The sequence below is a fragment of the Podarcis liolepis genome (assembly GCF_965112155.1).
Source record: "Podarcis liolepis genome assembly, chromosome: 5".
Lineage (NCBI taxonomy): Eukaryota > Metazoa > Chordata > Lepidosauria > Squamata > Lacertidae > Podarcis > Podarcis liolepis.
Window position 1 is genome coordinate 39,069,734 of NC_139556.1, and position 18,095 is coordinate 39,087,828.

General features: G+C 42.1%; 1 protein-coding gene and 1 long non-coding RNA gene across 6 annotated transcripts in view; one reads left to right on the plus strand and one right to left on the minus strand.

Annotated features, from left to right (window-relative positions):
* Window positions 1-385: 385 nt before the first annotated feature.
* Window positions 386-4,664, plus strand: LOC310706881. Its single transcript, XR_014526214.1, has 2 exons — window positions 386-509; window positions 2,889-4,664. It is a non-coding gene; the product is annotated as an uncharacterized lncRNA (long non-coding RNA).
* A 3,878-nt stretch (window positions 4,665-8,542) lies between these two features.
* The window catches only part of PANK1 (pantothenate kinase 1), a 34,816-nt gene continuing 25,263 nt past the window's right edge, over window positions 8,543-18,095 (minus strand). For 4 of the 5 annotated variants that reach the window (XM_083503124.1, XM_083503125.1, XM_083503126.1 and 1 more), the window contains exons 4-7: window positions 17,918-18,094; window positions 16,297-16,420; window positions 12,636-12,761; window positions 8,543-10,137 (exon numbers count right to left, since the gene is read on the minus strand). In XM_083503124.1, coding sequence (XP_083359250.1) covers window positions 10,078-10,137; window positions 12,636-12,761; window positions 16,297-16,420; window positions 17,918-18,094 — 487 coding nt within the window. In that variant the 3' untranslated portion in view covers window positions 8,543-10,077. Of the gene's footprint in view, window positions 10,138-12,635; window positions 12,762-16,296; window positions 16,434-17,917; window position 18,095 lie in introns of all 5 variants that reach the window. The other variant, XR_014526179.1, reaches the window with a different exon arrangement.

Below are 18,095 nucleotides of genomic sequence, written 5' to 3' on the forward strand. Positions count from 1 at the left end.
GGCTCCGTCCAGGAAAGGAAAGGTCTGGCTAAAGGCCACAGTGCCTCTGAGCATGGGCAAAGAGCCTTTCCCTCACCGCAATCGGTTACGCCGGAGCCGCGACACATCCTTTCAAAGTGGTTCGCGGAGAAGCTTCTCGGGGCTCTTTTGCCCTTCCTCGTGGGAAAAGCAACAAGCGAGAGAACAGTGTTAAGGATGGACTTTTCACAAATATTGCTCCGAAATTCTCACTGGTCTTGTTCAGATTTTACTCGTGGTGGCGATAGTCTGCCTTTCTTCCAAGGAGCTCAAGGTACTATCAGCCTACATTTTTCTCTCTCTAACCCCCACCCACCCCCGCCGGCTTTTATCCTCACAATAAGTCTGTGGTGTAGGCTAGCCTGAAATTAATTCTGGGAACTGTACTTTACCCCTCTCGGGAGCTACAATTCCCAGAATCCTAACAAACTGTGGTTCCCAGGATTCTTTTTAGGGTGGTGGGAGGCAAGGGCTTTACATACATGGTGCTTGTGGCAGCCCCTGTGTGTTTCATGGGTGGGGGGGGTGACGGCTTGAACCTGCGTCTCACACTCTCAACTAACCATTGCCCCACCCTAGCTTAAAAGATGCCTCTCCTGCCAATGCCATTCAGCAGGCAGGAGAATGTGCTTGTAGTAAGTTGTGTTCACAAGGACAGGGAAATGCTGCAAGGTGCCAATCTGCCTGGCCTGCTGCCCTGTCCAAGCCTCTGAGTAACAGACCATTCCACTGCTTTAATGGTGTTTATGTTTTATTGTTATACACTACCCTGATGTTTTGATACAGCCATATGCATATATATATAGTGTATACAAATAAATAAATGTCATATAATTTAACAGTATTGTAAAGCCAACATATTCAAGGTAGGGAACCTTTTTCATACTCAGGCCTTATTCTTATCTGCGCAACCTTCCTGGGTGAGTGGCATATGCCAGTGGTGGGTGGGCAGAGGTAAAAGTGTGTGAAACAATGGGTTTGATATATATATATATATTTGGCCTGTGTGCAGTAGACTTGGTTCTAGCCACACTCACAAACCTTCTCTATTCAGACAACCAAGAGCTCTTGGTTGTCTGAATAGAGAAGGTTTGTGAGTGTGGATAGAACCATTATGAGAGTTCAAGAACACATTCCAGACAAACAAAAAAGTCAATGAGGTTCTATAAAGCAGGTCCGGCAAGGGGGTGTACGGCCTGGGGAGAGAGCCACAATCAACCTCCAGGGCTTGTGTTTCCCGCCCTTTTTCTGCCCTCTTCCACGTTGTCCATGGACAAGGTTACACCTTCCATCTAGTTATACTGCACTACTGGCCTGGGGCATTTAGAACCACAAGACAGAACAATGCCTGTCAAAAAGGGCATAGCTTCCAGCTAATCTTGTTGGAAAGGAAGCATTGCAATTGCCAAGTGCATTCTATCAACTGTGGCATCTTGGAATTTGCATTTAGTGACTAGTTTCTTGGCAGTTGGTACTAGGGGACATGAGGAATCTTGTCTGTCTTCATGTGAACAAATGAGAACCCCTTCCTGCACCTGGGAATATAAGACCTACAAATGAGCATAAACTGCCCATGCTGGATTACTGTGTAGACTGTCTAAATCAGTTTGCCAGACAGCAAACAACCAGGTGCCCTGGGGAGTTGCCAGGTGCCCACAGGTGCCAGCTGTGAATTTGAGGGACTGTTGTTTCCAGCACTGTGGGTTTGGCAATAAAGTGGTACCTCAGGTTACATACGTTTCAGGTAACATACACTTCAGGTTACAGACTCCGCTACCCAGAAATAGTGCTTCAGGTTAAGAACTTTGCTTCAGGATGAGAACAGGAATCGTGTTCCGGTGGCGCAGCAGCAGCAGGAGACCCCATTAGCTAAAGTGGTGCTTCAGGTTAAGAGCAGTTTCAGCTTAAGAACGGACCTCCGGAACGAATTAAGTACTTAACCTGTGGTACCACTGTATACTACTGCTGTAAATGGAGGTTTCCTCTAGCTGTCATAATAGTCGTTGATTCCATTCCACCTAAACTTCTTTAAAAGCTACATATAAAAACACAAAAAACTGGTTGGGTAAACAATATACAGTACCAGAATAATAATTTTTAAAAAAATCTTTTTAAATTTAAGGAACAAGAGAGGGAGATGGCATGCAAGAATCTACATTCATTCAGAAAACTTTATCCCATTCTTTAGCCAAAAAGGCTCTCTAGAATGGCTTATTGTTCATTTTAGAGATATATATTTATATATTTTTATATAACAACCAGAGTCCTTGCTTTCAGACATGACAGAAAAGGAACAACGGATGGGGAGGGAAGAGGGCAACTGGCAAATTCTGCACCAAATCCTTGATGTTACAAGGTTCTTGTCCTGATCCACCGGCCCAAAGCAGGGCTTGTAGGAGTGGCTTGGTGCAGACACACTGAAGAAAGATGTCAAAAAACAACAGAGTGATCAGTTCCAGTGCTCCACTACCTTTGCATATGCAGGACGGACACTGCAACAGTGAGAGGCCGTCATGACTAGTCTGAACCCAAGCAAACGTTTTATACATTCTTTATACCCAAAGCAGCATGCATCACTTCGGCCAGAACTTCACCTGACCGGATGAGAGCATAGGTGGCAAATACCCAAGTCTTACAGACAGTTCCCCTTTCTGGGCTCAGAGCCCAGCACCCCAAGCCCATCGATAAGTATAACATCAAAGCAAGGCAATCAGTTTATATCACAGCAAGTGAATATAAACATATATGAGTTCATTGTTACAACATCTACCAATTAATTGTGGGGTTATCTTGACTATGAAGATGGTGTTTGCAGAGCTTCCGGAACAGTTTTTGTAACAGGGGATTGCTGGTTTTTTTTGCCTTGACAGTACAGTACCTGGGAAACAGCCTGGTGTAGCCAGCCTTCTTGGAAGTTGCTGCAATTGAGCCATACCTTGTTGACCTTAAAGGATGAGGACTTGGCACTCTGAGTCCTTGCCGGAATCCGACACCACCTTGTTGGTTCTGCAGTGCCAACACCCGCAAAGCTGCTCTTCCTTACAGAACAGTTGGTTCCCAAATCTACGGGGGGAGGGGGAGGTGCCTGACCCAGCCAGCTGCGAGTAACCAGGTATGGCTGGGAGAGACCCCTCCCTGAAATACTGGAGATCTGCTCCTAAGTCAGTGTAGACTACTGAGCTAGACCAATAGCCTGACTCTGGATAAGGCAGCTTCATATGTAAGGCAGCTTCATTCTCTGCTTCTGTACAGATCCTCCAGGCAACATATTTGAGAGTGCAGAAAGACCCATTTCCTGACAGCTATCTGATACGCTCCAAAGTGAACTGAATGGTGCCCTATATTTGACCTCACATCTGCAAGAGCTGCATACACAGACCAGGGTGGAAGGCCATGAAGTATGCTAGAAGAAGAGATCTTCTCTTGCATGATGCTTTCTGTGTTTAGTAAAGGCATCCATACAGTGCCAATGGAGCCACCACACCTTTTCCTCTAAGCCACAAGAGGTTGAGGACGGTCTTTGCTGGAGCATCACTGCCACCTCTGACAACCCCATAAACACAGCTAGTTGCTGGCCAGGACCAGCCTGAAAGCCTTTGAAGAAATGGATGCTTGTGAGTCTGCAGCCCCACTACCGCATGGGATGTATGCCACCCTTTCAGTTGCAGCGCTCATGTGGGTGTTACTGGAACTCGCCAATAAGAATTATGATAGAGATGACAGCTCCCAATTGGGATGGCTCAAGGGATTGGGGGGGGGGGCTTTGGCTAGATATCCTCCATAAGCTTCCCACAGCAAGTCTTGCTCTTCACCAACACTATCACCAGCTGCTGCTTTTCCTTATCACAGCTATCACCTGCTTGCATGCCAGGCAGACTGATCCTTTGCCTGCTGCTGCTGCACCATTGCCTAGGCAGAAATGAGAGAGATGCAGGAAACCAAGCAGGTTGCAATGGGGAGCAGGAGGGGCAGGTCCAGGGGGCTCTTCCGAGGGGGGCCTTGACTGATGCCCCATCATGCTGACCCACCATGCAGTCATAATAATCATAAAATAAAATTAATAATAATAATAACAACCACCAAAATAAGTGACATCTGATTCTCCTATGTTAACCAGGGCAGATGAAGGCTGGCTAGCTGGTTGGTCATTCATTATAAACCCTTTAACAGCAGGTGTGAAGTAAATTACTTGGGGGAAGTAACTTGTTAGTTCAGATTAACATGTGCCAAAGCAAACACCCACACAGATATGTTAGCACAGATTTGTGTTGCTTGTCACATGCTCATCAAAGGGAGTTACCAGGAAATATTTCAAAGAACACAAGGAAGATAAGTAGGAGGTTGTTTACTTAAATGTTTGATCTCCATTGCAGGATGCTTTCAGTTAAAAAAAATGGCACTACATAACCTTTAGGCACTTGCTTTAAACATGGTTATTCAAGGAAGTCTGTAGCTGAGAAAATGAGTTTTCTGATGGTCCTAGTCCCGCCCCCTCCTGTTTTTTTGGTCTTGTGGAATGCTGCTTTTGTTCCTTGCTGGAATTTTAAGCTCCTTGGGTTGTGTTTTATTATGATTGTGGTTTAAGGAATTTTGGGGGGGGGGGTTATATCATAATGTTTTGCTGATGTAAACCATCTTCAGTTCTCCCCTCTGCCCTTTTTAATCTTATGTTTGTTTTTGGTTTTTTAAAAAATCTTATTTCTACACGTTAATATTTATTATTACCATTATCATTGACAAGAGATTTCTACCATGCTCCTTCAACTCTAAAAGGGTTCAAGTTAGAGAAAGTTTTGCAAATCAAAAGAAAACTGGTTCTCCCTCCTTTGGAACAACTTTTTTTTATATTCAATGTGGCTAATGTCACAGTTTGACTTCACCCCCAGAGGTACATTCCATTGTCTCTCAAGACAGAGGGATGCCAGCAACAACATGTCACAAGTATAACCCGCCCTTCATTGTAAGATGTTCTCAGGGCAGTTCACACTATATACCAACACATAAAACAACATATAAAAACAAAACATGCTTAAAAACGCAATATACTGTTCAATGAAGACCCACTTCTGTTTCACAATTCAGCAGAAAGACCCATTGTTATTCAAAAAGCCTGGAAAAAGAGGAAGTTTTTCAAACTTTTGGTGTCTTGATTAAATACTTCTTGGCCTGATGACAGACCTAGCAGATAGCATCCACTCCTTGTTAACCGTACCAGATTAATTTGGGGCTTTATTTTCTTTCCTAATGCAATTGTCTACTCAATGACACTTTAAAAGTGGGAGAAAGTAATCACGCAGGATCTTAGGGAAAAGGAACTGTCCTCAATTCATTATACCGTCACAAGGGACTCCTAATTAGGCTTGGACATATCAGAGATAGTATGTACTCCCTTTGACCTGTTGGATCCTGTGCCAAGAGGGCTCTCAGTTGGTGGGTTCCTTAATGGATCTAGGACCTAACAACTGCCCCATCTTACCAGTGCATGGTGCCTGCTCTGGTTCAGCAGAGACATAACGTACATTGCATCCTCCATGCAGTGTATAATTGCACAACTCTATTTGGGGAGTAAAGCTCCTAGCATGGCAGCTGCTATTCACATTGATCTCTAGATCTCTTGGCCATGTGCAACAAACAGTGCATGCAGAAGTTTGCACCATACGGTTGTTGCTGAAGATTCTCAGCACCTTGCCAAAGTCACATGCCTGTCACAGCATTTTGCCTGGGCCAAGTGGGTCAGCAACTTGCAAGCTATAGCTGTCTCAACTGGCATTACTGGTTGCAAGCCAATCAGCAGCAGGTGCAGTGTGTGTGTGTGTGTGTGTGTGTGTGTGTGTAGATTGGATGAGTTTTGACTTCAGCTAACATTCACACAACTATGTTCCATACGTGCATGGATTTACTCAAGTCACATATTCCACATCTCTAAAAAGTGACCACCACATTTGTAAGTCTATTGGCCTCTTCACTCATTCAGCTGTACATGTGTCACTCGGTATATCAAAGAGACTAATGGCACGGTGGGCTTCTGTTCATAGTCTCAAAATAAACAAGTCATTGGTACACGTTTGGGAATCACTAGTTTAAATCATATGGCTTGTGGGCAATATCTAGTTCCCTAAAGCCTGGGGGTTTATGGACAGTCTTCTTAGGAGCTACAATATTTGTCTGTAGAGCACACAAATGAAAAGTGTGATTGTACACACACAACACTAAGTTAAGTTATAACTGTGTCTGTGTGAGCTAAAAGACCACTTCTGAGGTTTCCCTTGGCCCATGAAACAAGAACACTTCTCTGTGGTAGCACTCTGTTCACTTGGGTGTTTAAAAACCAGAGAGCAAGTTTTAATTAAAAGAGAAAACCCAGAAGCATCTCACCACAATGTGATTCACAGAGGCAGCACTGAAAAGGCCATACAGCAAGTGGACTCCTAAACAACAAGAGCCAAATCCTATACTGTCCAGTCCTTCAAACACCATCAGCATGGGGAAAAATATTTAGCTATAGTGAAATAACATACTGTTCAACACTGGCATTAATTGTTTTGAAAACACAGCACACAACAATAGCAGGGGTAGGTATACAAGTGACAGATAAAAAATAATTTAACACGTTAGCTCTTGTCTCTGATTCAAATCTTTCTGACATATTTCATGTAGCTATTGCTTTCCCTTACCTGGCACACGCAAAAACATTCTAAAAGCGACATTCCTTTGCAATTACTTTGACATGTTGCTCTCCACAGAATTGCTCTTGCATGCACCAACAGCACATGAGGTGTCCGGTTAGGATAGTTTCCAGTGAAATCTGGACATACATTATTGCACCTGAAGGGTTTCAAACAAAGTCGGCCAAAGACTACCTATGTAAGCCTCATTGAAAGGAATGGAGATTATGCCTCAAAACCAACTAAAAGAATTTAGCATTTATGTAGCACCCCTCCATACAATCACTTCAGAAAATCCTTCAACTTTCAAAAACGGATTGGCATTATTATCCCCATGTTAGAGATGAAGGGCTGACACAGAACTGATTCACACAAGTATTTCTGTCATCTGAGGACCTTAAACAGTGGGGGGGACTTACATGTGTGAACAGACTATTGCAGTTAACTATGTAAGGAAAGCCTGCTGGATCAGGCCAACCAGGTGCCTGTGAAAAAACCTCAAGCAGGATCCGAGCACATGACCATTTTCCCCTCCTGTGGTTTCCAGCAACTGATATTAAGAATCCTTCTTGCCTCAAAGTATGGAGCAGAGTATAGCCACCATGGCTAGTGGCCACAAATTTGTCTTTTAAAGCCATCCAGTCTGGTGGCCATCACTGCCTCCTGTGGGAGCAAGCTCCAGTTGGACTGTGCGCTGCCATTATGCTGCAGCCCGGTTTTCTCACCACTTCATATACAATGCTCTTCAGGGCTGGGAAAGACTCTTGACTGAACGTCCAGCGAAGAGCCACTACAAGGAGACATTTGACCTCCGAGTCTGGGGGTGCAGTAGAGACACAATTCTCGTTCTCTGGCCCTTTATATACACAACACATTCTGTTGTGTTTTTTTTAATCTGCCTTTGAATCTGAGAATAAGCTTGTCTATTATTATTTTTTAGAAAATAAAAACAAACTGCAGGTTCTGTCAGAAGGCATTTTGGCAGCTCTTATAAATCACAAAATCCCACAAGAGACGTGTTTGAAAACCTCAAACTCCCATCCAACAATGCCCTCTACTGGAAGAATTAAAGCATGCAAGAAAGAGATCTGGCTAACAACACAGTGGTACCTGAGGTTACAGACGCTTCAGGTTACAGACTCCGCTAACCCAGAAATAGTACCTCAGGTTAAGAACTTCGCTTCATGATAAGAACAGAAATCGTGCGGCGGCAGCACAGCGGCAGCAGGAGGCCCCATTAGCTAAAGTGGTGCTTCAGGTTAAGAACAGTTTCAGGTTAAGAACGGACCTCCGGAACGAATTAAGTTCTTAACCCAAGGTACCACTGTACTGCATTTGAAGAGGCCTCCGTGAGAGAACACAAGAGGCATTTTCTGACAGGGGGTGGGTGTCACCAAAAGACAAAGAGTAAATTACTTTCTCTGCATTGCCTAAATTTCCTGCTGCTTTTTGCATTGTTCTGTCAGGGTTCGTCATATAAACTCAGCTCGAGGGTTGCTTGGTAGACAACATGTAAAGTACTGTATCTAAATTCATATATTTGTTGAGTCTCTAAGTGCCTCCCCCACCCTGAAAAGAGTATTCGATGCTGCTGCTCATCCTGTCCATATACCTATTGTAATGTATGTAGGTGTTCGTAAATGCTACTTTATAACTCCGCCCGCAAATGTTAAATCCAGTATTTTAGGTATAATGGCAGGGATTTAGGTGTGGAACTGGACTGTCCACTTTTGGATGTTATGTTCAGCTGGCTCCCCCCCCTTGCATTTTTTAAAACAATCCAACAAATAAGCACCTGTAATGAAAACCTGAAAAGAAAAGGACTAAGTAAAGCTCTTAAATGAAAAGGAGGCCACGGATGCATTCAAAGCCATCACAACAGTAATGGATTATTTTTATTTCAGCCAGGTAAGTGAACAGTTAGTGTTAATTTATTAAAGGTTTCAAGGTAAAGAAATCAAATACTGTATTCCAAACAAATAATTCAAATTTATTAGAGAAAACGTTTGCTCCTTAAAGCTAATGCTGTCATCTCCCGCCACCATGTGACGGACATTTTACATTTTGCAAAAACAGAACCGTCTTTCCAATGTGAATCAACAAGGTAGAAAGGAACTTAGGAAATTAATCTGTTCTTTGCTAGGTCCATAATTTTTGTAGTTGATCAGCCAGGGCATGTAGTTAATTCACTCAAACATTTTTAAATTTGAACATTTTATACCACTACGTCATTTGTTCCTTGTGGTAAATATCAATAAGAACTTCTAAGAAATAGTATACATTAATACTCAACATGTGGTCTGACACATTTGACATTTTTAAAAGTGTCAGATATATGGCATGGTATTTGTCTTGTAACAGCCAAATAACTTTTCAGCATACTAAAAATGTATTTTAAGTAAGGCCCAGTTCTCACAAACAGCAGAGGAGGTGGTTAAACTTGCTGGATTGTACCATTTTCAGATTTCAGGTAGGGGTTCACAGGATTGAATGCTTCTCCATAAGAAAAAAGAAGAAAAATACATCTGCATGTAGAATGCTGGCATGAGAGGGGAGGAGATATGTTTTCTTTGCATGCAGGTGCATTCAGGTATGTAAGAATACAGGTCTACCACGTCATCTGCAGACTGTGAGAACTAGCCCTCCCCCTGCCCATGGCCCAATAATCTTTTTTTTTTTGTTCTAGCTCAGTGTACCACAAATAAGGATTCCGGTGCTACAAGGAATAGATAACTCATTGTGTGCGAGTTTCTGAAAGGAAAGGTTGAGGTCTTCTTCCTATTTTCGGTGGATTTGATGACAACATGGACAGTCAAAGAAAGTTTGGGGAAGATGGAAACACAGTTTAATAATAATAATAATAAAAATGAAGGCAACAAGATTCATTACTTTACTGCTCACACTATATACTAGTTTTGCGGTTTCACCTGAAACCAACAGCAATCATGAAACGTCATGAAAGATTTAATAAAAAAAATCTCCTAGAGCAATTACTAAAAGAATAATTATATCACACTAGGTCAGTAAACCCCAGAAGAAAAATAATAAAATAAAACCAGTGTCGTCACATATCTTAGGTCCATTTCCCACACATATCCACTTTTTAGATACGATCCATAAAAATCTGCCATGTTTGGCAACATTGCACATTTTTTTTTTGTCTTAAAAAAAAATGTTTTATACAGTTAAAAATGCCTCTTTTTTCTTTTAGATTCCTGGTACGAATTCTGAAGCTAATGTCCAACCCTAAAGTTAAAAGATCAGCTAAAAGGAGTTTAAATTATTATTTACAAATCCAGCAGGTAAGAGTGTCCATCATGGCTTCTTTCCGTCCTCCTAGCAGCTGTCCGTCTTGTAGCAGCTTCTACAGGCATTTGGGCTCCTGGAGGCTTCATCATTGATCATCTGTCATTTTAAGCAATTCCAGAAGGGCCCCAACAGCACCGAAATAACCCTTCAAAGTTATTGAAAGGAGAGGAAGGCGTTAGTATGTAATGTTATTTGAGCTCAAACCACTTGTCACAGAGTCAATGAGTTCAGCACAATATAAAGCAAGTGCTCTCTCTCTCTCTCTCTCTCTCTTTAAACAAAGGTGCAAGTCTGAAAACATCTGAAACATCAGACAAGCAGGTACTGCAAAACAAAATACAGTGCTGTTTGAGAGCAAAGGAAGGAATCCATACCAGCCAGGGCCAATTCTACTGGAAATTCAAGTGAATGCTGGGAGCAGCAAGCAAGCATATTGTCTATTCAGTAGAGCTGTTCTCAGAAGTTCTGAATGCTTAAAAGTAGTTGGGCCCAGTAAAAGATGACATTAATATTCCACATTTTGTACAAATACAAAAGCCAGAACTGATTTTGTTTGCATGCATATGTCACTGGATGTCATTTGGAACTTCTTCCAGCGGAAGAAATGTTTGGACCCTTGGAAGAGAGTCATCGTAACATAAACAGGTAATTTCCTTGCCTGTATTTTACTTGCACTGAGCTGTAAGTAAGGCAGTGGGTTGCTGTACAAGTCCCTACACCTGAGGACGTGGATAGAGACTTCTATAAGTGTGCTATAAAAGTCACAAGGACATCTAAGCTTGCCAGTATGCTGTGGTATGGAAACAGGCCCTAAGGGAGATTTCACAGTTTCTTATAGCTTTATCATTCTACTCTCAATTGGTTAAATGGGGGGGGGGGGAAACATGGCTCAGCTTCTTATGCATTACAGGTGCCATTTGGAAACTACTTTAACACTGCGTGAGAACCGTAACTATGTGCTGAATTGTTTGCACCATTTCACCATGTGAGTAAAGCAGTTTTCTCCACAATGTTGGAAAGAGCCAGAAAGGGTTATGTGGAGAGAAAGGAGCTGTTACATCCAAATGGTTCACCCAGTGAAGACAGCACCCCCTCTGAATGAATTAAAACACCCTTCAAGTGGCACTCTTTCCTAGAGTGTGTGCATGTCAACACACACACAAACACACACACACACACACACACACACACACAAAGAGAGAGAGCGCTGTGTTTACATGTCATGCTAAACCATAATTTAGCACAAAATCGAAGAGCAGGAATGAGCTTCAGCAAGCATTAGGCTTGCCCTTTCCTCCCCCACCTGTCTAGGAGGCATTTAGACGCTGTCTGCTTGGTTGTTAAGATTAACCACCATCTCAACTGTTAGTTTAAACAAGCCCACTTCTGTAACTATGGTATGAAGTTGACTTATTTGAAAATAACAATAGCTAATAGCAACCGCAGGGTTTGTCTGGATGACGTGACAAATCACATGAGCGAAAGTAAAAGCCGTAGCTCCTGATACTAAAGTAACCCAAGCTGGGTTGTTTAAACTAACTACAGTAGTACCTTGGTTCTCAAACTTAATCTGTTCTGGGAGTCCATTTGACTTCGAAATGTTCAAAAACCAAGGCTGATTGGTGCAGGTGCCCCGGAAACAATAGCCGACAGCTGCACCGGACATTTGGCTTCCAAAAAGTTTGAAAACCAGAAGACTTACTTCCAGGTTTTCAGTTTTTGGGAACCACGGCATTTGAGAAACCAAGGTACCACTGTACTGCAAAGATTAATCACAGTCCTGGGTACTACAGCAAACTGTGGTTAATATAAACCTATTCAGATTATTGGAATAATCACTTACATGTTTCTCAAGTTTAAGAGGAATACATCATGAATACACAAAAGATTGTGGATTGTTGTTCTGAGAAAGAAGTGCCCCTGATGCAGGCCATGTATTCTATTCAGAGCCAGTTTTTTTATTTGTCTTTTCTGTTTTTGTTTTATTTCGCATTTTAAATTATAGCTGGTTGAATTGTTTTATTCCTCGTAATTTCATTGTAGTGTTCATGTGAAAGCACATTTGCAATTTTAAATTTATTTGAAATTCATTTTTGGACAAAGGGTGGATTATAGAATTTTGCAATAAAGAAATGAAAGCCTGTCCGGAAGAGATGGGAGGAGGAAGCATGCAAGCCCAAAACTCCGTGAAACTTGTACATGTCCTGGAAAACGATAGCATTGTGCAACATGCAAATGTAGCCAGAAGCTCCCTGGATCTATCGCTACCAAGCACCTATGTTCATGAAAACTAACTACAAATACTCCTATTCGGCTCTATAACACAAAATATTTTATTTTTGCATTCCATTGCTTCAATACTAATTAAGAAGCCTATTCAACTTCTACAGTTCACAGTCTTTCCCCACCCCAGCACAGTTTTGTTAAGACCCATCAATTATCCCAATTAAAAATGTTTCTTTCCCATTGTCATTGGATGGCTGCACATAAACTACAATGGCAGATATCACCTCTATATTTGAATGGGTCTTTCTATTTACATTTCGGGAACTGGAGAAAGTCCAATCATAACTCAAACCATGACTTCACTAGCAGATCAACTGAGTTTCATATATATACATATTTCTTTTGAACAGTCTTTACCTCGTGTTCCAAAAAGAGAGCTTTGAGTTGTCCCTTTGACCAGTAGTCCATGGCATATGCAAGTACCTTCATAGCGACCATGTTGATTCTCAGGAAGTTTCCAACAAACACCACCCTCTCAATGTTCTGCAAAATTTAAGCAAAAATTAGGAAAATATATACATTCAACAGGGTGTCATGTTTAGCTTAAAACTTATGGAATTCACAGCTATGATATTCATTCTGTGTTCATCAGATGTCTCCTAACAGTAAAGCATCAGAAAGACAATCAAAACTAGATTACCTTATTTAAATGAGATTGTACACCAGTGGAACATTTCTCCTTAAACTAGAACACCATTTTTGAGGTCAATGTTATAAAGTTTCTGTACAGTCAAACCTTGGCTCCCAAATGGCTCCATTTTCGAATGAACGGGGTTTGACTGCAGTACTATTAAGACCATCAGAGTTGTTTGACAGCAGGATGGACCCCCCTAGGGAGGCTGTGGACGATTTTCACTTAGCAACTTCCTTTTTTAAGTAAAGCAACCCCCACGATAACACAACCTACCAGATGTCCTCCAGATAGCCACCAAAAAACTGTACTAGCCCATCTTCTCTCCCACCCATACATATTGTGATACGTATTCTGTGATAGATGAACAAACTAAGGAAGAGAACAGCAAGGGAGAGACACTCTAGGCTCCAATCCTATACACACATCCATCAGTATTTAGCGTGACTGATCTGCTTTGGAAAGAACAGGACAGCAAAAATTGTTCATGTTCACACTACTTAGGGCGGTCAAAGTGTTATCCCAATAGTGCAGTTTCAGTCCCAAACTGACAGTCCAATTAACACCCTTGGGGGCTTGGGTGACTAAATAAGCACCAGCCTCTTCTTATGAATCACTGCAAGTTATTTTTTGCTTGGAAATCTTTCAGGTGTTAATGTGATAAGGACTGGTGTTAATCAAGCACATCTGAAGTCTGCCTCCCCTGACAACTCAGTGCTTTCCCGACATTCCAATCAGTAAAATCAGAAAATACTTAGTTTGGCATTTGTTTGGTGCTTTTTTGAACTTCTCTTTGAAACCTCCACAGAGCATTTTTATCTTTACGAGTACCCTGTGAAGTGGGCTGGTGCTGCTTCCATCCCCAAATCTGAAGCTAAGTGATGGCCATTTAGGGCCCCCCATCTTGATTTGAGTGAAACCTTTCCTGGGACACAGCCCATGCCCTTTACTACTTAAGCTTCTAGAAATGTTTTTTAAAACAAACAAACAAAAATCCTAAATGTTTATAGAAACATGGAGGCTTCATTTTTAAGATGACTTAGGGATTCTATAACACAATGTATTTAGCTAGCTGTCTTACCATGTAAAAATGTACATGGCTCAACCATGGTCTTAAGAAAAAATGGGGAGCTTAGGGAGGAAAGAACAATTTGCTACTTGCCTTCCACCTAACAGAGGCACAGAAGTTTGGCTTTGTATTAGGCAAGCTTCCCATGTTCAAATCTCTGTTAAGGTGGTAATAATGGTTTGGAAGAACATATGAAATGAGCCATAGATTAACAAAATCCAGTAATCCAGCAAAAATGTTGCTGGGTTCAGAAGACAACTGGGATGCAGGAGCAAGTAAAGATCCCTAAAATCCATTTTTTCCCTTGTCAAATAGAATTCATTAACTCATTCCTTTATTTGTATGCCGCTATTCCGCACACATATGATGCTCAAAGTGGCTTACAACAAAGCAACAGGGATGCATTTCAAACAATCACCACAAGAACTGTTTCATAATAACATAGCAAAACAATAACATAGCAACAATTTCATAACATAGCAAAATAATAGCAATTTCATAGTAACAGTTTATCTGAATCTGTGCAATCCCATCTATTCATATTTGTATCGTATCACAAGTTCCTTCGTGATATTCATGCTTTCACAAACAAATCACCATCATCCTCTTCCAAAACCAAATATGCCAGTCTACAAGTGGCGATCAGTCTCTTCATTTTAAATGTACCCTGTGTTGCTCACTGCAGCTAACTCTCTATGCTTTGATAGCCCTGTACAATGCTGCTTGAACTCCATGCCACAAGGCAACACTGTAAAGAAGCTGAAAGCAAAGAGAAAGGCTACTTGTTTCCCCGAGAAGCTTCTAACAATACTTCGATACAAAAGGTTTCTTATCATTCAGGAATACTGAAAGACGTTCCCAGTCGCCAACACTGAAGCAATTAACTAATAGATTCGTATGTACTGGATTTGCTGGGTTTGTTATATATTAGACTTCTGCAACTCCACCAAATGCCCCAAAGTTATGGCAGGCATGTGGCTGTTGTCAAAACAGTGAACCTGTGTCTTTTCCTTCTCTCTCTCTCCCTTACTGCGAGAAGGGAAGCTACAGGGCACCAGGCAGAGGGCCTTCTCAGTAGTGGCACCCGTCCTGTGGAACGCCCTCCCGTCAGATGTCAAGGAGATAAGTAACTATACAACCTTTAGAAGATATCTGAAGGCAGCCCTGTATTGGGAAGTTTTATTGTTTATTGTTTTATTATGTTTTTGTATATGCTGGAAGCAGCCCAGAGTGGCTGCGGCAACCCAGTCAGATGGGGGGTATAAATAATAAAATTTTATTATTATTATTATTACTACTATTATTATTATTATGTGCAATGGAATATTCCATTGTTGTGAGTTTACCTGCCTCAACAAGTGACACAGCCAATTAAATGAGCAGGAAGTAAGATATGGAGCTTACATAAAATGTTAATTATATATAGCTAAGACTGTCCCTGCCCGCAGGCTCATAAGTCTAGTAGAAACAACACAAAAGGGGGGGGGAAGATGGGTAGAGAACAAGAAAGTAAACACTGGAGCAGCTGCTGCTTCAATGGCTGAAGGATGCCCTTGGCAAGAGGTATTGGGCTTCACAACTACAGGTGTTGACTTGCCGAAACCCACCACTGAGCGTCACTGCTGAACAGTGATGCTCTTCCTAGCTCTGCACTGCACTGGCGCCAACTTGCAGGTGTCCAAGTTAACAAATGCACACCTTCAAAGGTGCCATGCCGTAGTCAACACCACTATCAAACCAGGTTCCATCAGGCATATGAATATGACTGGAAGCTCTTGTGGGTTGACCTTAAAAAGAATGCAGAGATGTTTCTGGACGCTACAGGATTCTCCAGACGGTAGCCCAAAAGAAATAAAAAAAATCCAGAATGCTTGACTGAATGACAACCAATTCGACAGCAAACATTCAGGAAGAATTTCACACAAAGGACCTATCAGAGTACAAAGTAGTATTCACTACCAGCCTCATTCACCACCACATCAGTTCACATGGTTACACTGTTAATATTGGTGGTCTAAAAGGACAAAGCTGAGAAGCAGGCTTTGCCAGAGGTGGGATTCCATTGCTGGTGCTCAACTATAAGAATACGCCAGGAGACGTCAAGCACTGTTGTATGAATGAAGAGGCACTGTGATTCTGTTCGTTTTAGCCATTGAAAAGAAAACTCCGTGGATCGTTCTGTCAAAGCTTCACATGAGAGCATGGTGTGCACTGCAAAAAAATGTCCTTCGGTATTTAACTAATGCAAAACCAGAGATCAAAGTAAGGCAGTAGCTCAATAGCAGCTTTCAAAAGCTTGCCAATCAGCATGTTCTTACCTCGTTCAGAGCACACATCCGAGCGATGGAGCCGATGTTATTGGTGATGGTAACTAAGGTCGCTCTTGCTAGGTCCTCTTTACTGATGGAATCTCGCTTTTCTTTGCTCATCATGTTGCCGAAGCTGCGTGACAATACTAGAGGATATGATCTTTCTTACATTTTTCAGAAAGGCCAAGGTTTCTAAAAAATACGTTTTTCAGTAGTTTGCCCGGGACAAACAGGCGTCACCATTGCAGGATGCAAGACACGCACGCAGACACAGAGGACGTCAACTAACTTTAGTGAGCTAGCACCACCCTCTTACAAAATTGCTGCATTTCATATTGAAAGCTTTTACCATTTTTTTAAACATTGTGGATACTTAGTAGTAAGCAATTCTCCTAAATAACATAGTCTTGCAACGTCTGCGGGCCAACTTTGACAGGTAAGCAGACAAGTTTACATCATATGGCTGGCATGGGTTGTCCTGCTCACCTGACAACATCACTTGTGCAGCACTTCCCAATTGCCTGACAGTCAGCGGGTTGTCAGGTACTTGGGAACCATGGTGCAAGGGCCTCTGACAGCTCTACACTCAGCAAACGGCTGACATAGGTGCTTTCTGCAGGTATCAGTGCGCGAGCGCATTTCACATGGAGAACTCAAGTCATGCAGCCAATTCAGTAGGGCTGAACTCCTCGCCTCTCAGCTGACAGACGGTAAGTGCAACCCTGTTTTCTGCAGTGATCCACTGCATGATCAATTTCCCCATGAGGAACACAGTCAAGCAGCCAATCCAACCATCTTTCTACCTGCGCCACACCTGTCATCACACATGGGGACAGGTGTGCAGGTGGAAGCTTGCCACCCCTGCTTTAAAGGCTATTAATTTTGGTATGAAATACACAGAGAAGCTGTTGGAGATTGAGGAAGGGAAAAATTCCTTTCAAGGCAAGATTAATGTACAAGCAACACAACCTGAAAGCAAAGCGATATGATACAAGTGAGCTGAAATTAATCAAACTAAGGTCCTAAGCAGTACACATAATTAATTATACCCACATAAGCATTACACATGGAGGCCCAGCTATAATTTTAAATACAAACACAGGCAACCAAACTTTATTTTCAGGAAAACTGTTTTGGGAGGGTGCAGTTTGATGCAGAACACATACAAAACCTTTTCCACAAAACCTCTTATCCACTCCAAATTAACCCCCAGTGATCTGCCCCTCCCCCCACCCTCGTGGTATTTCAAATGTGCAGGAAAAAAGCTTAGCAGGGACAATTTGGAAGAGAAAAGCAACAGGTAAGGAAATGGTTACGCAAAGCACACACACTTCTTTCTACTCCTAACTGTCCCTCCTGAAGCAGCTTTTCCTGAAGAACAAAATAGCTACCTACTCGGGTTTGGTTGCATGCAACATGTTGTTAGGCTCTCAGTATCTAAATCCAAACTAGGCCCTCCAGCTGTTTTTGGACTACAACTCCCATTATCCCTAGCTAGCAGAACCAGTGGTCAGGGATGATGGGAGTTGCAGTCCAAAAACAGCTGGAGAGCCAAGTTGGGGAAACCCTGATCTAAGTAATCTCCCATCATCTGCAATAACTCATTTATATGTGACTAGTTGATATTTACCTTGATGCTACAGCAGATCCCTGAAGACCAAACCGTTCATAGTCTCCTCCATAAATATCCTTCACCAGCTTATCAACATTGGTGCTGTCCCCTTTAGCTGCCATTTCCAGAGCTTCTTCAAAAGTCTCACAGCCAGTCAGCAAACAACACAGGCCCAGGAATGTACCACCACCGAGAC